At 38.3% G+C, this 25867-nt stretch overlaps 1 protein-coding gene across 1 annotated transcript; it reads left to right on the top strand.

Annotated features, from left to right (window-relative positions):
- The first annotated feature begins 512 nt into the window (after positions 1-512).
- Positions 513-25409, top strand: kpna5 (karyopherin alpha 5 (importin alpha 6)). The gene is made up of 14 exons (XM_041793513.1): positions 513-617; positions 7587-7720; positions 9067-9168; positions 9284-9383; positions 9578-9672; positions 11821-11952; positions 12291-12379; positions 15441-15540; positions 15668-15831; positions 16284-16362; positions 17607-17732; positions 19805-19932; positions 20043-20221; positions 23430-25409. Exons 2-14 carry the CDS (start codon positions 7592-7594, stop codon positions 23615-23617), a joined length of 1611 nt encoding a protein of 536 aa, XP_041649447.1. The 5' UTR covers positions 513-617; positions 7587-7591; the 3' UTR covers positions 23618-25409.
- Positions 25410-25867: the final 458 nt, after the last annotated feature.

Genomic DNA, 25867 nt, shown 5'->3' on the forward strand with positions numbered 1-25867 from the left:
GACTTAGCAAAAATTAGCAAAAAAAATGGGAAAAGGGATATTTAATGATGAAAGGTAGCTTGAACAGGCAAAAGATAAAAAAAGGGAAAAAATTGGACAAAAATGGAAAAAATGGGGGGAAAGTGGCAAAAAGACATTGTAAAATGGCCACAAAATATATGATAAAGGGGTATTTAATGTCATTATGACTGAATAAGAGGCAAAGACAGATGTTTAAGGACACTTGCAAACCAAAATATCCAAAATGAATTAATGCTAAAAATATTTAAAAATTACACAAAAATGTTTGAAATGTTGTTGTTAATTTTTTTATTTGAATCCTTTTTGTGGGTGGGGGTCCACCGAATGAATAATTTCTTCTTAGGGGAGGCTCACTCTTCCACAATTTGAAAACCCCTGATCTAGGATTTATAATAAAAACATATTCTAGATTATTCAATCCAGCTCAATCCTCCTAGCGTTTCACTGACACCCACGCACAGCTGACGGAAGTGACATCACGTGTTGTTGACGCGCGGTGTTTTGTGGGAAAGATTGAGCCGGTCGCCATTTTGCTGTGAGAAACAGAGGGAGAGCAGCAAAGGTTGTAGCTTCTAAACATCTGAAGACACTATCAGGTAGGTTGAATCTCCTCTTGGTATGACCCAGGAACAGATAATGGTTTTATATGGACGGATGGTACCGCTATTATGAGTGAATACGGCGCTTATATCTGACACAATGGCGGGTTAGCTCCGGAGCTAACGTTAGCCGCTCAGCTAAATCATTAAAACAGAGAATCAGAGGTGGATATAATCATCTAAAAATACAGAGGTATTTATGTTAAACTATAGATATTCATGTTAAAACAGAGAACAGTTCAATTCAGATGACAGAGATATTTATATTAGATCAGATATAGTTATATAGATCCAGAGTATGGGAAGGAATAGATAATAGAGATATGAATGTTAAACCAGCACCAGGGAGATAATTATGATAATAAAGGAATATTTATATAAATACAGGCGAGATTTAGGCAAAATCAGAGACATTTATATTAAAACATAGCAAAGGAAAAAGAGATAATGGCGATGTTTACACAAACCAGAGCAAAGATAGGTAGAGATATTTTAACTATTACAGATATTTAAACGAGATTCTGGGGTAACCCAAGGGACATTTATAAATGTTAAATGTTTTTAGACAACATGGATATTTATATAAAACCAGAGCATAGCTTTGTGTTGATAATAGAGATATTTAGCCAAAAAAAAAAGGGATATATACAAAACCAGGCATATTTAAACAAAACCAGAAGGATATATACAAACCAGGTGTATTTATACAAAACCAGAAAGATATATAAATAACCAGGTGTATTTATACAAAACCAGAAAGATATATAAATAACCAGGTGTATTTATACAAAACGAGAAAGATATATAAATAACCAGACATATTTATACAAAACCAGAAGGATATATACAAACCAGGTGTATTTATACAAAACCAGAAAGATATATAAATAACCAGACATATTTATACAAAACCAGAAGGATATATACAAACCAGGTGTATTTATACAAAACCAGAAAGATATATAAATAACCAGGTGTATTTATACAAAACCAGAAAGATATATAAATAACCAGACATATTTATACAAAACCAGAAAGATATATAAATAACCAGGTGTATTTATACAAAACCAGAAAGATATATAAATAACCAGGTGTATTTATACAAAACCAGAAAGATATATAAATAACCAGGTGTATTTATACAAAACCAGAAAGATATATAAATAACCAGATGTATTTATACAAAACCAGAAGGATATAGAAAATAACCAGATGTATTTATACAAAACCAGAAAGATATAGAAAATAACCAGATGTATTTATACAAAACCAGAAAGATATAGAAAATAACCAGATGTATTTATACAAAACCAGAAAGATATATAAATAACCAGATTATTTATACAAAACCAGGAAGATAAATACATAACCAGACATATTTATACTTAAACAGAAAGATAAATACATAACCAGACATATTTATACAAAACCAGAAAGATATAGAAAATAACCAGATGTATTTATACAAAACCAGGAAGATATAGAAAATAACCAGATGTATTTATACAAAACCAGGAAGATATAGAAAATAACCAGACATATTTATACAAAACCAGGAAGATATAGAAAATAACCAGACATATTTATACTAAACCAGAAAGATAAATACATAACCAGACATATTTATACTAAACCAGAAAGATAAATACATTACCAGACATATTTATACAAAACCAGAAAGATATATAAATAACCAGATGTATTTATACAAAACCAGAAAGATAAATACATAACCAGACATATTTATATAAAACCAGAAAGATAAATACACAAACAAAACCAGAAATTTATATTTATAGCCAGGGATATTTAGACAACGCCAGAGAGATATATACATAACTAAAGATATTTATAAACACAAGAAAGATCTTTTCTTAACCAGAGATACTCAGCAACGCAAGAACGATATACAGTGCCCATGATGATAAAAAAAAAAAAAAAAATAACAGAGATTTATACACAACCAGACGTATTCAACATACCTGGAGAGATGTATGAATAACCACAGATATTTAACAACACAAGAGAGATGTTTATAACTGGACATATTTATACAAAACAGTGCACAGATAGAATGAAAAAGATAGATTATAGTTATCATGTTAAAACAAGTAACACATGGATATAAATAATAAAGATAATAGATATTTATATACAACAGGGTGAAGGTAGATAGCAACAACACAGATAAAAAAGACATTTAGCTTTTGAGCATGGATAAAATAGAGATTACTATACAAAACTAGAGCACAGATAGAAATCTTAGCGATGATAAGATACTCAAGGTATGTATGTGGAACCACAAATATTTACGTATAAACATAGGATAGATAGACATATATTATAATCTAGACATATTTTTAAAAAACAGAGCATAGATGGTTTAAAATAGTGGAGATATTTATAGAAAACAGCATAGATGGGTTAAATAGTGGAGATATTTTTTAAAAAACAGAGCATAGATGGGTAAAAATAGTGGAGATATTTATAGAAAACAGAGCATAGATGGGTAAAAATAGTGGAGATATTTATAGAAAACAGCATAGATGGGTTAAATAGTGGAGATATTTAAAAAAAAACAGGGCATAGATGGGTAAAAATAGTGGAGATATTTATAGAAAACTGAGCATAGATGGGTTAAATAGTGGAGATATTTAAAAAAAACAGAGCATAGATGGGTAAAAATAGTGGAGATATTTATAGAAAACAGAGCATAGATGGGTTAAATAGTGGAGATATTTATAGAAAACAGCATAGATGGGTTAAAATAGTGGAGATATTTATAGAAAACAGCATAGATGGGTTAAATAGTGGAGATATTTATAGAAAACAGAGCATAGATGGACAGAAATCATAGAAATTATAGAGCTATAGGAGATATTTATATAAAAACAGAGGAATTTGTATGAAAACATGGCAAACATGAATATATCAAATAATTTTAACATTTCTGTAAATTAAAGAGCATAGATGGGTAAAAAAAAATAGAAATTATACATATATTTATACAAAACAAAGCCTAGATACATTAAAACAGTCTTATAAGGAGATATTTTTATAAACCACATGTTCTTATATAAAACAGAGCACTGATAGAGATGATACGTATATAAAACAGAGCACTGATAGAGATGATAGTGATACGTATATAAAACAGAGCACTGATAGAGATGATAGTGATACGTATATAAAACAGAGCACTGATAGAGATGATAGTGATACGTATATAAAACAGAGCACTGATAGAGATGATAGTGATATGTATATAAAACAGAGCACTGATAGAGATGATACGTATATAAAACAGAGCACTGATAGAGATGATATTGATAATTATATAAAACAGAGCACTGATAGAGATGATAGTGATATGTATATAAAACAGAGCACTGATAGAGATGATACGTATATAAAACAGAGCACTGATAGAGATGATAGTGATACGTATATAAAACAGAGCACTGATAGAGATGATAGTGATATGTATATAAAACAGAGCACTGATAGAGATGATACGTATATAAAACAGAGCACTGATAGAGATGATAGTGATACGTATATAAAACAGAGCACTGATAGAGATGATAGTGATACGTATATAAAACAGAGCACTGATAGAGATGATAGTGATATGTATATAAAACAGAGCACTGATAGAGATGTTAGTGATACGTATATAAAACAGAGCACTGATAGAGATGATAGTGATACGTATATAAAACAGAGCACTGATAGAGATGATAGTGATATGTATATAAAACAGAGCACTGATAGAGATGATACGTATATAAAACAGAGCACTGATAGAGATGATAGTGATACGTATATAAAAGAGAGCACAGATAGAGATGATAGTGATACGTATATAAAACAGAGCACTGATAGAGATGATAGTGATACGTATATAAAAGAGAGCACAGATAGAGATGATACGTATATAAAACAGAGCACTGATAGAGATGATAGTGATACGTATATAAAACAGAGCACTGATAGAGATGATAGTGATACGTATATAAAACAGAGCACTGATAGAGATGATAGTGATATGTATATAAAACAGAGCACTGATAGAGATGATAGTGATACGTATATAAAAGAGAGCACAGATAGAGATGATACGTATATAAAACAGAGCACTGATAGAGATGATAGTGATACGTATATAAAACAGAGCACTGATAGAGATGATAGTGATATGTATATAAAACAGAGCACTGATAGAGATGATAGTGATACGTATATAAAACAGAGCACTGATAGAGATGATAGTGATACGTATATAAAAGAGAGCACAGATAGAGATGATAGTGATACGTATATAAAACAGAGCACTGATAGAGATGATAGTGATACGTATATAAAACAGAGCACTGATAGAGATGATAGTGATACGTATATAAAACAGAGCACTGATAGAGATGATAGTGATACGTATATAAAACAGAGCACTGATAGAGATGATAGTGATATGTATATAAAACAGAGCACTGATGGAGATGATAGTGATATGTATATAAAACAGAGCACTGATAGAGATGATACGTATATAAAACAGGGCACTGATAGAGATGATAGTGATACGTATATAAAACAGAGCACTGATAGAGATGATAGTGATACGTATATAAAAGAGAGCACAGATAGAGATGATAGTGATACGTATATAAAACAGAGCACTGATAGAGATGATAGTGATACGTATATAAAACAGAGCACTGATAGAGATGATAGTGATATGTATATAAAACAGAGCACTGATAGAGATGATAGTGATATGTATATAAAACAGAGCACTGATGGAGATGATAGTGATATGTATATAAAACAGAGCACTGATAGAGATGATAGTGATATGTATATAAAAGAGAGCACAGATAGAGATGATACGTATATAAAACAGAGCACTGATAGAGATGATAGTGATATGTATATAAAACAGAGCACTGATGGAGATGATACGTATATAAAACAGAGCACTGATAGAGATGATAGTGATATGTATATAAAACAGAGCACTGATGGAGATGATACGTATATAAAACAGAGCACTAATAGAGATGATAGTGATATGTATATAAAACAGAGCATAGAAAGGTAGAGATAATAGAGATATTTTCATAAAAACAGAGATATTTAGGTAAAACCTGTCTATATGTATACAATTCTGTAATTCTGATACTTTTGTCTTGCTAACTCAGGATATATGTTGTATTGGTATTTAATAATGCCCTTTATAATACACACATGTTGCTGTAGAGCAGTGATACTCGAGAGCTGTGTGTGGCTCTTTAGTGACCAGTTGCAGCTCTTTTAAGACTGAAAACCTTAATGAAGGTAACACCGCCATCAGTAAAGATTTTTTGTAGGTCATATTATTAAATCTGTTGCCCACACAAAGAAGACAGGCTTTATCAACCAAATTTAAATGAAACCTTTAATTTTTTAAAATCCTTATGAGATATAAATAGTCAACCATAAATCGTCAACTCTTTGAAAAGCACCTCAGAGCTCAAACTCAGCACATGCTAATATCTTAAAAAATCTTTAGGCCAGGTGAAACTCACATAACGCTGGTGTCAGGCCAAAGACTGGGATCTCCAAAATCACTACTTCTCAGGGAATGACAAACTCATCTTTTTATGTTTTTATTGCTTTAAAATTGTTAAAAAACTAGGGCTGAACAATTTGCAAAAATAATCTAATTGCGATTACTTCCCAAATATTGCAATTGCGATTTGATATGCGATTATTCTTGGGTCAATCCTAAGTATTTTTTGACAAATTCAAGCAATGAATAATTCCATAAATAAAAACAAAATGTATTGAAAACAATTAAATTATTTCTGAAGCAATTAATCCATAGTATTATGAATCTGAATATGAGGGTGCAACAAGCTTTAGGCTATAAAGGAGGCGGCTGGGGTGGAGGAGGTAAAGCAGATGGGGTATGGCTTTTGTGAAGCAATGCTAGGCTTCATCAGTTTTATTTAGAATGAGATAACTATTTTTGCTCGTATTGCAAATATGATGTCATTTCTTTTTTCAAGGCATTATCATTTGTATGTCACTCATTTTGATTAAGAAAAACATACATAAAACGCAAAAAAGGAGGATTTTTGTAAACTATTTTTAAAAAATTGACACTTAAATGTTTGCGTAATGTGCATAAAATCTCTGCCACTGCAAAAATATAATTTTTTAAACTGGTATTTTCACACATTTCAGGTAAAAGAAATATTGCAACTTCTGCAATTTGAAAATTTCAGCAGGCCATATTGTGATTTAGTCTAATTTGCAATTAATTGCCCAGCCCTAGTTTGAACCCACTGACAGAGGTAAAGGGTGACCAATAGCAGTGATTTATAAAAACGAATTAATATCATGAAAAATGTAGATACAAGGTTTTGGCCTGACATCAGCAAAAAATAAAATAAATCTATGCTCATAATCAGTGACATATTGGTTCTTCTGGCACTATACAGACATTTTTATGTAGCCTATTGCATCCTATTTAACCTCACATTTATCCACCAATTCACTGTTTTTTTTTTTTCCATTTCAACTGTGGATTCACTGATCTATCATCTACCTTACATTCCTGGTTTGGATTTTGGCTCTCGCTAAAGTATTTTTAAGACAAGTTGGCTCTTTGGTAGAATAGGATGGAGTACCACTGCTATAGAGTAACCTGTTCCTCTCAGTTCCACCCAGTTTTCTAAAAGTTGCCAACAAAGGACAATAAATATAAGCAAAAGATCAGTGTATTGTGATGATGATAGAGAGATGAGATACTGTAGTTCTTGAAAACATGGCTTATAGCAGTACAGAGATTTTCTGTGTTAAAGCATGTATGTTCAGCCTACACTCACTGTTAAAAAACAGAGAAAGTCTCTCATAGATATTTTACTAAGATCCTCAGTTTTGGGTATTAACCGTCCATCCGTCATTGTCCCCTCTCAGACACGATGGCGAGTCCGGGGAAAGAGAACTACAGGATGAAGAGTTATAAAAACAAAGCACTGAATCCTCAGGAGATGCGTCGGAGGAGAGAGGAGGAAGGAATCCAGCTTCGTAAACAGAAGAGAGAGGAGCAGGTAAACGCTAACTCAAACACACGAGTAAAACCATCTACAAATAGGTATTTAACAAACAGCAGTGTCTACCACATATCTACAATACTACGGCAGACACCCAGGTATATTTACAGCCACCTGAGTAAATTAGCTGACCAGTATCACCTTAGAGGGACATCTGCTGGTGCTTTCATATCATAAACACGCTGTCTAATGATAAAACCTATTCAGCACCAGTGTTAATTTCACCTGGCTCCATCTGAGCCACATAATATCAGATTGAAGACTAACAAATTCACACTGGCTAGGACAAATATCTCTGTAAAAAAGGGACAAATATCATGCAGTGTTATAAAGAGGGGGAATTTTAGCTCCTCTGTCTGCCCATCAGCCTGCGTTTTGATTGGTCAGGTCAGATGCGGTTTTGAAAAAATATGTGCTGAACAGTGTTCATTTTGCCAGCTGTTAATTTTAGTCTTATTTTTAGTCTTTAAATGAAATACATTTTAGTTTTAGTCTAGTTTTAGTCGACGAAAACTCAAAACTATTTTAGTCTAGTTATAGTACATGAAAAGTCCTCACATTTTAGTCTTTACTTTTAATCCAAGCACTTATTTTCTTGCCTAAATCTGGTACCAAATCATGGTAGTGTGTTCTCTGCACCCTGCCAAACCTGGGGTCCCTGCTTTCTACAGCTGAGAGGCAGAATAGATACAGCTGTGTTGTTTTTTTGACAGATTTATCACCAGTAGAGAAATATCACAGATTTTGAATGTTCAACAAAAACTACATTACATTTTAGTCTAGTTTTAGTCATCTTGACAAAAACTAAAGTTAATTTTGTCAGTTTTAGTCATCACAGATCTGTTTTTGTTAGTCGACGAAATTAACACTGCTTCGACCTTCGGGAGAAATATTTAGATACCCCTTTTCCTGTTGTTTTTGTCTAGAATCATATGTTCAGCTTTGACTTGTCACATGTTTTAATACAAGTTTCCCACAAGTCCTTAATCAATCAATTGACTAATCAGTCAATCAATCTTTGTTTGTACAGCACCAATCAATAACCAGTTATCTGCAGAAACTTTACAAAAGGGGGCAGGTTTAGACCGTACTCTCTGATGTAGCCTATTATAATAGACCTGCGTTAATCACCATGAGCCCCACACTAACGGCATTTAGCCTCCAGTTATATTTGATGTCATCAGTTCCACCACCGGGGGCCTCTCAGTCAAAACAACAACAAAAGAAAAAGATTCTGCTCATGAGAACTTCCCTTTGTTGGGTTTTTTATTAACAGTAAGAATTTCACGTAACAAGGGAGAAAAGCTGTTAAAAAAGTGTGTCAACAACTGGTGTTTCCACAGCTGTTTAAGAGGAGAAACGTTTGTGTTCCATCCACCGACGAGTCCATGCTGGAGTGTCCGATCCAGGATCCAGATGTTAGCTCCACTGTACCTGTCGCAGGTGTAAGTGTTTATTTATCTGTCCTCTTTACTCTCTCAGTGGTCTTCTGCTCAGGATAATAAAGTAACCTCGAGTTGGTTTATCTTTGTTAACATTATGGTGTTTCTGGTGTGACAGGATGGAGTCATAACTCCTGATATGATCCAGATGATCTTCTCTGACGACCCCGACCAGCAGCTCATTGCCACACAGAAATTTAGGAAACTTCTCTCCAAAGGTTTGTCCTATCCCACAGTTTCTTAGGTTTACTTGATGTATTCTGCCTCTGGGTTATGAGTGTTTTTTGCAGCTTTTTCTGCAAACTTTTCTTGGAAGGTTGGGATGGGGACTGAACCAAAGCTCTTTAACCAGAACCATGCATGTGTTAAACCTGCTGATGTTAAGATGAACCATTTCTGTCTCTCTATGTAGAGCCAAACCCCCCCATAGACGAGGTCATTTCCACTGCCGGGGTCGTGAACCGTTTTGTGGAGTTTCTGAAGAGGAGTGAAAACTGCACGCTGCAGGTGAGAGCTTCATACACAGGTACAGTCTCAATAGTCTTAGACTGAATATGTAAGGCATTAAGATGGATTGATATCTGTTTTGAGCATTCAGATACCAAGTGGTGATCTTAAAGTTTTGTGTGGATATCTGATAGTTCTGACTAATTCAGAGAAAATCTGGGTGTCTTCTTCTTGATTAAAGAAGATTGGTTGTGTTGACACATTAGTACTGACACGTATTTGAAGTGCTGAGTTGTCACAGGAAACATTGCTCATCTTTTTTAGATGTGTCATGGTTTACTGAGTAATGCCAGGCTCTAAAGAGAGAAACTAGTCCCTAGCTGACACTTCAGTGTTCATCAGTGGTGCTCAGAGAGTGTTGGAGCCCAAGGGGAACACTTACAGATGTTCCCTCTGATAAAAAATAATTCACAGTCTAACACCACTTAAATCTGAATATTCTTTTATTTCCAAAGTTTGCATCTGCATGATTTTCACAGGTAAAGGTCTTCAAAAACTGTCATTGCCCTTTAGTAACTTTCACTAAGACACTGTTTATACCATGTATTAATGGGGATTTATGTACTTTTGTGCATTCAGACTCAAAGTGGTAATCCTCCATGCTTTGTGTGGATCACCTCAATGTGTACTAAAACTGTTTAATATCTGATAGCTCAGACTGACACAGGGGTGTCCAGGATATCCTAGTCTGGATTGGATTGGATTGGATTGGTTGTGTAGACACACCATGTACTAAGGCTGTTGGAATGAATTTTGGGGTTCAAATATAAATACAATTTTAAAAACTCATTAATATTCGAAAGCTGAAGTTACTATTCGAGCGTGTGTTTTAAAAAGTATTTTTGCTGTATATAATCGTTCTGGAGTCCTCCCGTCTCTCCTTGGCCTCTACTTCACCCATATGTAGGTGAAGGAACCAAATGTTTCGTCACATGACACGTGACATGATGAACAATAAAGTTTTCACACCAAAACACAGAGGCGCTGCAATGGCCGCCATTGGGGATGTTTATCTCCAAGGTGGCGCACACGCTGTTGGTGATTTGGCGAGTGAGGCTTCGCCACATAAAGAGAAGCTGATGTACGAGAGTAAAACCACGCTGCCCACCGACAGTGTCCTTCTGTCATGGTGGAAAACGTTTCAGTCCAGGTATCCTCTCCTGTCCCAGCTGGTATGCCGTTACCTGTGCATCCCGGGCACCACCTCAGGGCAGAGAGGGTTTTTTTCCACGGCTGGGACTGTAGTGAACAAAAAACGCTCTGTTGTTGATTCAGAAAATGTGGATCGCCTTGTGTTTTTGGGTAAAAACATGTGGGGACAAGATAGTACCAACATTTTTTAAAGTGTTTTGTTCATTATAAACATGAAGTCATCACTGCTGTAAGCTGCGCAAATTTAATATATTTTTGTTTGACATTTAATTTCTAACCCATTTATTTTAAAGTTGACCATCAGTACCAAAAATACCTGTTAAAGGCCTCTGAATGGTGCAGGCGGCTGTGTTTGCACTAAAAAGTACATAAAAATGAACATTAACCACTTTAGCTTTTAGTTCATTATTTCTTCATTGCAATCTGTAATGTAACATTGGAGGGTCCTCTAGTGGACAAATGTGTAACTACACAGTGATTAAAGCAATTGAATGCTTTACATACATATCAATAAAAAATGTGCATAGATGTTCAAATGTAATTCTAAATCTGTAAAAAATAATAAAGACGGGACTGTAGATAAATATTGACAGCCCTGCTGTTTACTGGTACACATTAATGACTGCCCTGTCAGCTGATGTGATCTGCTGTATTCTGCTTGTAAGCTAAAAGCATGGCTTTATTTATGTTTATCCATCCCCCTTCAGAGAGATAGATCTGGATTATTCACCTCAGCTCAGTAATAAGAGACAGTCTTTCTGCTCCTAAAGCGAGAGAAAAGCAGGAAGAAGAGAGGGACAAGAGAAACAACAAATGGAAAACAAATTTATGGCAGCTGTGACCATAAACTTATCTCTCATCTTGGAGGAAGTTTCATTCTAAGAAACCATTATCACGCATTCTCTGACTGAATAGTACACCAGCATGTTTATGAAGACATTACTGTACTGGCTGACTGTCCTTCCTGTGTTTATTTTGTCTGTCTATCCCCACCAGTTTGAGGCAGCCTGGGCTCTGACCAACATCGCCTCTGGAACCTTCCTGCACACTAAGGTGGTGATTGAAACAGGAGCTGTTCCCATCTTCATTGAGCTGCTGAACTCTGAGTACGAGGATGTCCAGGAGCAGGTCAGATGTCAGAAGTTTTACAAGAGTTTCCTTAAGGATTAAAACACTTCTTTTTGATTTTATTCCAAATATTGTAATCAAAATCAGGAATACCAGAGACTTTGGTCTCTTGTAATCCTCTCAGCATTGCACCAAGCTGTCAGTGTGGTTCTTTTTTCCCTTCAATATTAAAGAGGTGGAGATATTTGGTTTTAATTTGACCATGCCAGAGTGAAAATTCTGGTATCACAGTCTTAGTCTTAATAATCACTGCTGAATGACTGTTACTGCAGCACTTTGAGGCCGGCTCACTGTGGGTTTACTGTGCCAATCATAACTAACTATGTGTTTTGTTTCAGGCGGTGTGGGCTCTGGGAAACATAGCTGGAGATAACGCTGAGTGCAGAGACTATGTGCTGAACTGTGGCATCCTACCGTCTCTGCAGCAGTAAGTCTCCTCTCTCCATCCATCTGTATGTTTCATTCTAAGGAAAGTGGAGCTATGATGAGGTTTTTAAAGATTCGTTTTATTAAGATTTTTGTCAATATAAATACTCTGACACAAAGATAAAAACAGACTATCACAGCAGAAATAATACACAATAATAAAAACAACAACAACAGACTTAAACAAGAAGATAGACTGCCACCTAAAATAGGAATATATCCATATCAGCATATAACGTCTGGGAATCAAATCAAGGTCACGTTACAGCCCATCAATCCTAAGCTGAACACAGCTGAAGGAGAGTAAAGACCAGCAAGCATGAATCAGTGAAGCTCACTGCAGTAGATTAAAGTCCATGATGAGATTTTCCAACATAATCAGTTAACAGTGTGACATTTCTCCTTTCCTATAAAATGAATAAATTATCCAAAATCATTCCTTTGGATGAGGGTCAAAGACCTGAATTGTTCAAGATCCAGGTGTTGCCAAATAGAACCGATAATTTAACCATTTTATTGCAAAATGTATGTGTCAGTTTTACTTGGCGGAGAAGGCTCTGTTCTAAAGATGCTCCCTGGGTTAGTCAAACAGCATGCTTTGACTTTCAAGGGGAGTACAGGGCTAGAAACTTCCATAGTGATAGATACATTAATGACAATGGATATTGAAAACAATAGAAATATTTCAGTATCAATTAATCCATAGTAGCATGAATCTGAATATAAAGATGCAACAAGCTTTATGCTATAAAGGAGGAGGCTGGGATGGAGGAGGTGAGGCTTTGCCAGCAGGAGCAGCGTGGTGCATCAGCATTTATGCAAGCAGAGATTAGCGAGAAGTACGTCATATTTAAATACACCACTGTATCGAGAGAAAGAGCTGTGATAATTGCAATAATTGTCATCAGCTGGCTATCAGCTAATTGGGGCTGGGGGTATGACTTCTGTGAACTTATGCTAAGCTTCATCAATATTTTAGATAGAATGAACTAGTGCAGAATAATTACAAAAAAGACCTAATTGCAGTTATTTTTGTTCATATTGCAAATTTGTTGCAACTTCTGCGGTTTGTAAATTGCAGCAGGCCATATTGCGATTTAATCTAATCTACAATTAATCGCTCAGACCTAATTTATAGTCCTTGAAAATGCCAAATCTTACAGGACTCAACAACATAATTAGTAAACCGGACATTCCTTACATCAGTGCAGCAGCTAGCCATATAATGTGCTCATATCTGAATCCAGTTTCACACAAGCACACACTCCACTTTCAGAGGTAAACCAGCTTATTAACTCAACCATTAAGTGTTACTGCAGACAGAGAAGATTGTGTTTGATATCTGGCCTTTGGATGAATTCCTACTCTACCTGTACAATAGGATGTTTTCCAGTTTTGCAAAGGCTTTCACTAAATTAGCACAGGCTACTGTGGGCTGCAGCCAACGCCCAGACAAAAAAATAGCTGTCTTTATCGGTATCCAAAAGTTTGGTTCTCTTGCAGACACACGCACACTCAGCCCCACCTGCACACCCGTCTCTCTCTCTTTTGTGCTCCCTCCCAATCACAGCTGGACTTCCCCCACTAGAGGCTACTCAGAGTGACTGGCCTCAGAGAGCTGCTGTCAGTTGGACACCTTCGCTGACATCAAGGAGAACTGAGTTACTGTCATTTTACTGAACTAAACAGAACAATTGAGAATGTATCCAGGCTGTTAAGATGCAGTTGAAACCTGCCTAAATTATGTCAACCTGCCCAAACCCATTTTAACCCTCACAATCATTATAAAATCGCCCAGCTGTGGTGGAAAACCTGCTCAATGTGGCAACACTGGATCTAGGAAAGTGATCATGTCATTTAACCAATTTTTATTATTATTGTCTTTTTTTAAGATTTATTTTTGGGCAATTTTGTGCCTTTATTAGATAGAGGACAGTGGATAGAGTCGGAAACAGGGTCAAGAGTGGGGGAGAGACATGCGGTAAAGGGCCTCAGGCTGGATTCGAACCCGGGCCGCCCTTGTACATGGGCAGCGCCTTTAACCACTAGGCCACCTGCTCCCCATTTAACCAATTTTTAAAACAAGGTGGGGAAGATGATTTCTCTGTTTCAGGATAACTTTCTTTGCTGTTACCATACCAAACCTCAGGCATGGTTGTGAAGTAGAGGGAAGGGTCAGATAAGGATTCAACCACAGTATCACATTAAAGCTGTGTCTGTTATATATCACACTGTATAGAGCTGGGCAATTAATCGAAGAAAAAAAAAATTGAAACCGACATTTAGAGCCTGTAACCGACGTAAACCTGCTGTGTCAATTATTTCAATTTTTCACCTTTCTTGGAAAAATTGGACTTTTTACGAAAAACATTTTCATTTCAGCCAGTGTGTGTTTTGATTTCAAGTATTTCAATAAATAACCATCAATTGTTAATCTGTACCTGTTCCTTTCAGTTGTTTGTTTTAGAATCATACAAATATTTACAGAACAAACAGAGTAGGAGGTTGGGAGTGGAATTATTGTCCGTTAATCATAATCGAGGTAAAAAGTTCAGTTAATCGTGATTTTGATTTTTGCCATAATTGCCCAGCCCTAACACTGTACAGTGGAAAAATACTATTCCAGAAACCTTTACTTCTGCTGCCATTAGTTTTTATACTGTCTGACCTTCATGTCAGAGCCCAGCATGGAGCCTGTAGCTCAGGATGAGGAACACAATGATTCACTGAGGACTAATCATTAGAAATTCACCCACAGATGCAGATTTAAAATTAGTTGGTAATCCTGTTTGATAATGCTTATCTCAGTATCATCCTAAATAATCCTGAGGCTGTTTTTTTTGACAGAATCTAGCAGCTGTAACGCAGAGTAAAACTGTCTCCAACTACATTACCTTAGTGTGTCAGTCTGACTTTGAAAACTCTATTCAGTACCATTTCAGTCAGACTGACATGTTCACACAGATTTAAAGTCCAGTTTTAGTTGCACTGACACAGGAAATCAGCCATCTCACTGTCTCAGACATTGTGATTATAAATGCTTTGTTTAATTTTTCCTGCAGACTTCTAGCCAAGTCGAATCGTCTCACCACCACCCGTAATGCCGTCTGGGCTCTGTCCAACCTCTGCAGAGGGAAGAACCCACCTCCAGACTTTGCAAAAGTGAGTCTGTTAAAAGGGCGAAGACTAGAGCATGTCTCTGCTGCTGATTTAACTCATAACTGATCTGTCTGCATGTCTCCTCTGCAGAGTTAACTCTAACTGACCTGTCCCTGTGTCTCTGTCCCAGGTGTCTCCGTGTCTCAGCGTTCTGTCCCGGCTGCTGTTCAGCAGTGACCCTGATGTTCTGGCCGATGCCTGCTGGGCTCTGTCCTACCTTTCTGACGGTCCCAATGAGAAGATCCAGACAGTGATCGACTCCGGGGTTTGCCGCAGGCTGGTGGAGCTGCTCATGTAAGAACTGACACATTCATATTAACAGAGAGGAGGGTCTTTGGATCAGTTCTTAGCCTGATTTATGATTATATATCAGATCCACACATGTAGACGTCTTCAGAGAGACAGCAGACATAGGCTCACATAACTCTATCCACATTTACAGTATCATCGACTGTTGCTTGGTATTTATCAGCTATAACTGAACTCTATAAGGTTTCAGTCAGCATGGTTTTCTGTACACAAACAAGCAGAGAGCTTGGAGGGACTGTAGGCTTCTGATATAACTAGAACAGAGCTACAAACTCACCTGTATGTAGAGTTCACCAGAGCTCCAACTTTAACATCCAAAAGTCTTTAACCGGTTTAGACTTCAGGGTGGAGAAATGTCAACCAGATGAAGATAGACACATCACAAGATCCTACCACCAGCAGATGGCGCTATAACCTCATTATGTGTTTGTTTCCAGGCACAGTGACTATAAGGTGGTTTCTCCAGCTCTCAGAGCAGTGGGAAACATCGTGACAGGAGATGACATCCAGACTCAGGTACGCTCTCATCCTACTACTGTAATATGGTTATACTAGTTCATGCATGTTTATATACTCGTGTGTGTTTGGGGTAAAATATGTTTGTACAGAGAATTAGTTAATCATTTTTGTGTGTTCCTTAGAGCAGTGGTTCTCAACCTTGGGGTTGGGATCCCCATGGGGGTTGCGAGACACTGAGAGGGGGTCTCCAGCTGCCTTAAAAAAACTAAGAATATTTTTAACAATACGCTGTTGCAACGTTACACCAATTTTGTGAAGTTTTTACTCATTTTCATCATTCTTTCTCACATTTTTACCATTTAACACCTATTTTTGTCAGTTTTAAACTTTTTCCACCACTTTTTTTCTGCCTGTTTTTGCCACTTCTAAACCAATTCTTACCACTCAAGCTGAATGTTGCCTCTGTTGCCCCATTATTGCCACTATTAACACCTTTAAACTACTTTTTGCACCCAGTTTTTCCCATTTTAACCCCATTTCATCATTTGATATGCCAATTTTTGCTAGTTTAACCAATTTCTGCCAATGTCTGCCTATTTTTTCTTTCTCAGCTAACCTTTTTTTTTGCCAGTTAATATTGATTTTTCATCCCATTTCACGAAATTTCCACCCATTTATGCCAATTTAAAACAATTACAGCCACATTTCAAATCCTTTTTAACCATTATTTACACACATTTTTTTGTCACTTTAACCCATTTTTACCTTTTTTTGCCATTTTTATCCAATCATTGCCACTTCTTACCTATTTCTGCTACTTTTTAAATCCAATTTTACCTCCCTTTTCACCATTTTTTTGCCATTATTTACCAATTTTAGCCATTTTTTAACCATTTTAATCCCTGTCTTTAACAAAAGGGATTTACAAAGGCTTTTACTACACAAAAGAGATTCTTTGAGAGGAGTGTTTTTTTGTTTTGTTTTGTTTTGTTTTTTTCAGGTTAAAAATGAAATATGATTATCACAGCTTAACTTTACAATGGACCATGATTTTGCTGACCTCCATGGGCCCCCAGTTTGGCTGGGCAACAGAAAGCTCTCCCATTTATCTCCCTTTATGGGCGGCCTTGTCTGCACATGACTATTCTAGATTATGCATGGCTTTGTTCAACCACGTTCAGGTACAGTGGGGGTCCTCGGTCTCTGGCACCTTTATTCTGGGGGTCACAGGCTGAAAAGGTTGAGAACCACCGTTATAGAAGACGATAAACCACTATAATTGTGTCTGTTTGTGGTTTCAGGTAATCTTGAATTGCTCGGCTCTCCCGTGTTTACTTCACCTCCTCAGCAGTCCGAAGGAGTCCATCAAGAAGGAGGCGTGCTGGACCGTGTCCAACATCACTGCAGGAAACAGAGCTCAAATCCAGGTAAGATCGCCTTACCTGGTAATACACCTGGGGGTAACGTTATGAAAAACTTAGAGCTAGAAGTTCTGACTGATTTAAAGTTCTACCCTGTGCACCGTCTGGACCGAAGATCTGTTTGAGTTATATCTGCCAGGCATAAAGGATAAAAATACAAACCTATCCTGTTTGATATAAACATAGATCGCACAGCAGAGACTAGGGCTGAATGATTAGGAATAATAATCCAGTTGTGATTTTGTCCCTGAATATTGCGATTTGATATGCGATTACTTCTGAAGCCAGACTGCAGTCTGCTAAAAATGGTACTTAAATGATTCCATAATATGTAATGCATAACGCCTCTGCTGCAAAAAAAACGTTTTAATCTGGTATTTTGACACAAATTTCAGGTTAGAGAAATTTTGCACCTTCTGCGATTTGAAAATTGCAGCTGGCCATGTTGTGATTTAATTGTCCTGCCCTAGGAGAGGCACGGCACTTAACCTTGCAAAGCAGATGGATTCGCCTGTTTCTGTGTTTCTTACTGGTGAATCCATCTTACAAAGCTCCCACCTGAACCGTTTTGGCCCGGATAGAAAGTGACCAATCAGCGACAAGGGGCAGTGCTTTCAGGTGCTGCAAATCGAGACATGAGCAAGCAGCGAGAAGAGGCCGGTGCAATTATGATGGAAGAGATCAGCGTGGATGCTGCTAAAGCTCCAGTTTTATTAGAAGTTGACGACATTTCTTGGTTAAAAGAAGAACAGGCTGTCAAAATACACAAAAATCATGTACTGACATGTCTACAGTCGCCACGGTTCACATTTTGCAGTTCTCTATGGAGTTTACTCCTTGGAAGCTGCACACCTCGGTTTGGCGCTAAGATGTCACGTTTTGTTGCTCTGATTGGCCTGTAAAGATGTGACAGAACGTTCATCCAATCACCCCCCCAGTTTTTTCCTTTTTTTTTTTTTTTTTTTTTAAGGCTTTGCCCAAACGCTGTCTATGAAAGGTTTTCTAGATGGATGTGTGAAGCAAATCCATCTGGCATGTCAGGTTAGCGTTTACCTGGATAGTCCTCTTGTCAGTCCTCTTGTCCTCTTTGTGTATTTCACGTTCTCTGTCATATCTATTAGAATCTGTAATCATCTTTAATTTATCTTTAGTTTTTTAGATGAGTATGAGGCCATGGACTGTAACTTAATGTGATATAGAAAAAAATCAAGATTTTTATCATGAAAGTGTGAAGTCAGACAAAGGCAAAAACCAGTGACCGTCCATCACAAGTATCTGCCTTTATTCAATAAATCAATCACCTTGAGTTCTGCACTAATTAACACTGAGCACAGTTACAGTGGAGAAGAAAAAGTTCCAATACCAGGCAGAAACCTGGAGAAGAACCAGACTGCACAGTGGTGCAGTGGTCAGTAGCAGAAGGTTCCTGGTTTGATTCCCTTTCTGTGTGGAGTTTACATGTTGTTCATGTGTGGGCTCTCTCTGGGTACTCCTGCTTCCTCCCACAGTCCATAGACATGCTCATTAGGTTAATTGGTGACTAAATTGCCCGTAGATGTGAGTGTGAATGTTTCTGTCTCTGTATGTTAGCTCTGTGCTTGGCTAAGCTCCGCCTCTAGTCAGCAATAACGGCGGGGTCCGACTGTATCTCTGAACATGATAGACTGTAGATGATAGATAAACGGAGAATGACAAGTATGGACAACAAAACCAAGAAATGACCGCGTATTGGTGCCCATAGGGACAACCCTGGTAGGTCATCCTCTCTGTCTGATGGACTAACAGTCCTCAGATTTATCCACTCTCTAAATATATCCATAGATAAACCAAAGGCACATCTCATACACAAGGTAAATCAATCTTTATTTATGTTTGATCAATAACAAAAGAAAGCTGTTCTACACCGGTCCCTTCATGATCACAGCCATCAGATTTTAGCTTATTAAGCTGATTTTTCTGATCTCTGCTGATCTGTGCAGTAAATAAATCAGCTTTTTTCAGTCTTTAGGAGGATTCAGTTAAAGGTGATGCTCCTGTTCTGTGTCTGTTTCGCTCACCTCTCCTCTCTCTCTCATCAGAACGTGATCGATGCAAACATCTTCCCCGTCCTGATCGAGATCCTTCAGAAGGCTGAGTTTCGTACAAGGAAGGAGGCAGCGTGGGCGATCACCAACGCCACCTCAGGAGGAACTCCTGCTCAGATCAGGTAGAAAACTCTGCTTCTATATCTCTAAGGAATAAAGAAAAAATATAAAAATCAGTGAATATTTCCACCCAGGCAGAGATTTTTCTTTGAATCTGATGGTATCTCTTCAGGTATCTGGTGTCCCTGAATGCCATCAAGCCCATGTGTGACCTTCTGACTGTGATGGACTCAAAGATTGTTCAGGTGTCACTGAATGGGCTGGAGAACATCCTCAGACTGGGAGAACAGGAGGCCAAACAGAACGGGACGGGCATCAACCCGTACTGCGCTCTCATCGAGGAGGCTTACGGTATGAAAAAAATAGGTCAGACCACCTCATGTAGAGGTGGGATGAGATCTGGTGGCATTAGCAGACTACAACATAACGAGATTTCTTGTCATGGTGAAAAATGTCTCATTAGGTTATCAGGCTGTAAGGAGGCAGACCCGCAGCTGTCATGGAGTGGTCCAGTTGAACAGGGGAGTGCCCACGTAACTACCTCTGATACTCTCAGATAGTTTGAATGGCAGCTTTTAAAAAAACAGATCTTAGCTGATCCTCTATGTCAGGGCTATTCAATTACAAATTCAACTGGGCCAAATTTTCAAATCAAGAAATGTAGCCGAGCCAGGCATGTTTGACGCCCCTTAAGCAGCTGGTAACATCAAATTTGGAACCAATACAGATCAATTTGATGACAAATATGCACTTTTAAGTCATAGTCTCCCTTTTAAATTTGGCAACTTAACGAAAGTATACCAAAAAGTGCATAAAAACACAACAGCAGAGCTGTATTTAAACATAACCTGAGGTAGTAGAAATGTTTTTCACTTGAATAAAAATAAAATAAATAGAATGAAAAAATAAAATGAAGTTCTACAAATAATAATTTTGGTTACATCTTACCCGGGCATATCTTAAAGTGCATAAAAATTTAATCTGCACAGTTTTAGCTACAGTTGAAAAGGACATGCTACTCGATATTTTGGGGCTACTTCTGTCAGCATCGCTAGCCATGCTTCAAAACAACACAGTGCATTAGGTAGACTGTTGCCAGCCTACACTTAGTGTTGCATTCCCAGTCTGAAATACTGTGGGAATTTATGAAATCTTGCAAAACAGATTGCCCTCTGCATCTCTGGCATGACCACAGGCTGGGCCACTTAGGGGTTGCTTCTGGGACACATGTGGCCCCCGGGCCGCTCATTGAATAGACCTGCTCTATGACCTCTTTGAATCACCACTGACAAAATCCTGCAACAGCTGGATCAGGGAATTAAATTATTACCACCCATGAATTTTTTTTAGTATTTCCCAAGTGCTGTTAAATAGAATACTTACTTTTTAACCCAGCTTTTCCAAACATCCTAGTTTTATTTTGGATGCTAACATTATTTTAAACTAAAATATTTCCCAAAAACTACCAGGGTCTAAACGATGATTCCCCTTTAGAACTGACCCTTTTGTTGAGCCATACCACAAACCACTGGTTTTCAGTGATGGTCTTTAACTCTGTAACACTCAAAGCTGTAAAATCAAGTAAAACTGAGGCCTATCCTCACATTTACACACAGTATAAAAGCTCAAGTAAGGGTTTGAGCTGTTGCTGGAGAAAGCATCATGGCAAAAACCAAAGAAATCCGTTTAGACTGGAGAAAAAAAAACATTGATGCTCACAAAGCAGGAGAAGGATCTAGAAAGTTATCACAGCGTTTCTAAGAGTCAAGAACTGGAGTGAGAAATATAATCAAGAAACTGAATGAGAGCCACACAGTCTAGAACATGCCTGGCAGAGGGAGGAGGAGAAAGATTTCAAAGACCCTGGAAAGAAAACTAGTGAGAGACAGGACTGTCACCTTTTAAAAAAACAACCTAGAACGAATTTAGAATATGACAAAGTGATGCTTGGATATATTCGACCCCCCCCCCATGTGGACAGATGAATGGCTTCCTCTCATCTCCTTAGTGCACAGCACATAATTGTCAAGCTCCCATGAGTCATAGATACAGTGAGCTGTGACAGTCACGTAAGAATTAGTGGCCAGCGATGTCCACCCATCTGTGGTAAGAGACAGTGTCTTATCCTTCAGTACAGTCAGTCATGTTTTCTTGTGTGGCATCATATAGTTTAACACTGTGACTTGATATTGTTGTGTGACTTGAGATGGTGAGGCGTGGCTCCAGTTCCATTATCAGATCCGGGAAACCCTCTCCAGAAACAACAGAATAGGCTGCATATCCTTACATATGAATCTTGCAGTGTTGTCTGTTATTGCCCTTTTATGAGCTTCTGGCAAAGGGCCTGCTGGAAAATAGTTTGTCACATGAGGTTGTATACCAGGCATAGCGCCACTCCTCTGCGGAGCCTCCTCCACTGTCTCACTCAGGGGAAAAGCCGCCAGGTGTGTCCGTAGATTTGTAGTTGTTGACGAGTATGAGAGCTGCTTGGTACAGAATCGACACATGGCTCTATCTTTGTTTGTTATTTTACCATCTACACAGTAAAATCCAAAATACTTTCACACAGTGCTTCTAAGATGTTTTGGTGTCGTAATTGTCTGCTCGTTGCTCCGCTTGCTAACGCCCTCCATTGTAAAATAGCATAGCAAATTATAAAAAGAGTCTTAAGAGGTCAAGAGGGCATGCAACGGACAAGTTTCTCTGAAGGCGCCCTCAGTGGGGTCGAATGGCAAACTACTTTAGACTGCATGATGCACCGATAGAGGGTGTATTTTGACTTTGAGTGTCTCATTTCAGTTCAAATATGAACTTTCACCCTCAGGTTTGAATGAATTTCAAATAAAAAGTGACGGCCCGAGTGAGAGACTTGTCTTAAGACCCCAAATCAACTGCCAAGACTCTAGTGAAGGACTTAGCCAAGTCAAAGAAGACCATCACTAGAGTCCTGCACAGGAATGGACCAAGAAAAAGTCAACTTATGCAGAAGAGACCTTCAAGCCAGACTGCAGTCTGCTAAGGACAACCTGGAGAAAGATTATCATTACTGGAAGCGTGTCCTTTGGTCAGATGAAACTAAACTAGAGCTCTTTGGCCACAGAGATGTTAGTGATGTTTGGAGAAAGAAAGGAGAAGCGTGTCACCCAAAGAACACTGTCCCCACAGTAAAACATGGTGGTGGGAGTTTTATGCTATGAGGATGCTTCAGTGAGTCTGGAACTGGGAATCTGGTAAAGTAAGGAATCATGAAGAAAGAAGGATATGAGAAGATTTAGAAAGAAAACCTGAAGCAGTCAGCAGTTAAGATGGGTCTGGGTCGTGTCTTAGTCTTCAACATGATGACGACCCATAACATCCGTGGCTCCTTATGAAGAACTACCTCCAGAAAAAGAGAGTCGGGGTCATGTCAAAGCAGATCATGGTGTTAAAATATCAGGTTCCTCTTTAACTCAAACAGCTCAGTGAGAATAGAGAATGTTATTTAAAGTATAACTCTGGTATAAAGATGAGTTATCTATCAGTTAATAACCTCACTGTGTCTATGCTTTGACCCCTTCAGGTCTGGATAAGATCGAGTTCCTGCAGAGTCACGAGAACCAGGAGATCTACCAGAAGGCCTTTGACCTGATTGAGCATTACTTTGGTGTGGACGAGGAGGATGCCAGCCTGGCCCCACAGGTAGACCAGAACCAGGGCCAGTTTGTCTTCCAGCAGCAGGAAGGACCCATGGAGGGGTTCCAGCTCTAACCCGGTCCCCTCTACAGCCCCGCCTACTTCTTCTTCTCCTTAGTTTATAACCCAAACGGACCGCTGACCCTGTCGAGACTTGGACTCGTCTCTGCAGGTAAAAAAACAAAAAACAAAAACGACCCTGTGCATTGGCCCGTCCTCTGCAGACAGATGGAGGAGCAGTGAGAGTTTCCCCGCGCTGATGATGACGTCTGTTCACCTTTCAAATGAACCCTGTCTCTAATCGGACATTTCTGACTTCCTGTCGTCGTGGTCGCTCAAACGTTGTAAACGGTGTGGAGGATTTTTCCAATCAGAAAGCGGACTCTTAAATCGGCGCTCATATCCCGTCTTCAATGTGAAACTACCTCTGTGCTGTGCAGACAGAAAGCCCGGCGTGAACAGACTGACGTTTCCTTAATCCTGGCTGATGGCGGCGTTCAGTAAAGCGGGGGAGGTGTGGATGTAAATAAATGTCCGCTGTACGTCCAGCTGCTCTCTCTCTTCTCCTGTCCCTTTTTAAGGACTCTACGAGCTCCTGGATGCTCTGAATCTTTAATTTATTTGTCCTGTGAGTCATGTGGAGCGTCCGCGCCCTCAGCTCTGACTGAAGGCGTCCTGGATGGTGCATCCTTGGTGTTTTTGCTGCTTTTCTTCAGCTCTGAGAGCAGGATCAGGACGCTGCTCTCTGTGTTACATGATGCAGTGTGTCGCAGGTTAAATGAGATTTTTGTTTTTCTGTTTCTAGCGACGTAACACCTTAACTTATTTCCTCGCTGCAGTCGTCTGCGTGCTGCGCTGGATCAGCCGTTTGTATATTATATATACATGTAAGAAAGTCTAAAGAGAGTATTTAACAGGCTGTGTCAAGCTGTCATATGCAATGATGTTTGATGCCGGCCCTGCAGAGCCGGCTGTGTCTTATTTCTCCTCTCAGCTCGTTGATTTTGAAGTTTTCTCGTCAGTATCGGAGGATTTTGATCCATGACGGCCGAAGTCCAGCAGCATGAAGAGCCCAACATAAAATCAAATGTTTATAATGACATTAAGCACATTGAATGGTGTATAGTTTTCTAATCTCTCTGGTTTGTATGATTGTATATCATTTTTTAGGTTTTGGTAGTGTTTCTGATTTCTCCTCTGGGGTTTATTTTGCGGTGTTTTCGTGGCTCTCAGTAGAAATGTTCAAAACAGGAAGTGTACGCAGAGTGACCCACTTCTACTGTGTAACAATGACGACTAATAAACAGATCTGTTGGATACAAACCAAACGGCCAACGCCTCTCCATCTCTTCTGATCACATGGAGAATAATAATCTTAACTTTCTTTGTGGAGCACCTCTCAAAGTAAGAGTTTACAAATACAGAAAGTCATTAACACATCTATGGTCAGGAGAGAGGGAAAGAAGTCTGCAAAAGTCAAAAGTGCTGCACTATTTATCTAATCACAGTAACAGACTTTTCAATTACATTATCTTATAAAAGAATGCAATTATTTTAGTTTTAAAGGTCACATATGCAGAATACACTTTTCCAGGCTTTTCTAGCAAAAATATGTGCGCCTGGCCTGATCACAATCCAACTGAGAATCAGAAAAATCTTCCCTTCCTTCTCTCTTTCTCCGCCTTTCAGAAACCAGTTCTCAGATTTTCCCCTTATGTCATGTTTGGAGTTGGTCCTGCCCCTATGTTTGGTTGGCCCTCCCCCGCTTGGAAGAATGATCCTCCCTCCTCTCCTGATCCTGTTCTCAGAGGTCCCCAAAACATTCCTGTGTTTGCTGCTGAAAAAAACACTCCAGTTTTGCGTGTCTAAAAACCCCTCTGTTTCAGCCCTACTCAGAACGAGCTGTTTCTGTGTCTGTGACTTTAAATATTAATGAGCTGTTTGACTCCGCCCCTCACCACGCCCCTCCCAGGAAATGGATGTGGCTCATCTTTAGATGAGTAAAATTCTTTTAAGAAAATGTAAAAAGACCAGTAACTTTTTTTCATAATACACCCAAAAAGTGCAAGATAAAACAAAAAAAGAAATGTCGTTTGCAAAAAAAAGGGAGCAACAACTTGTCTGTTAAGTCATCAATAAAAGTCCATAGTATAGATGGCAGTCAGACCTGTCCTTTCTTGTCCTGTCCTGATCAGGACCTGTCCTGTCCTGTCCTGATGAAGACCCGTTGGAGTTGAAATGCGTAGATATCCCTTTTTAATAAAGGATTTTTATTACATCAGAGTGCCTGGGATTCTCAGTTCTGACTGCCATCTATACTATGGA

The sequence above is a fragment of the Cheilinus undulatus genome, linkage group 8, assembly GCF_018320785.1.
Source record: "Cheilinus undulatus linkage group 8, ASM1832078v1, whole genome shotgun sequence".
Taxonomy (NCBI): Eukaryota; Metazoa; Chordata; class Actinopteri; order Labriformes; family Labridae; genus Cheilinus; species Cheilinus undulatus.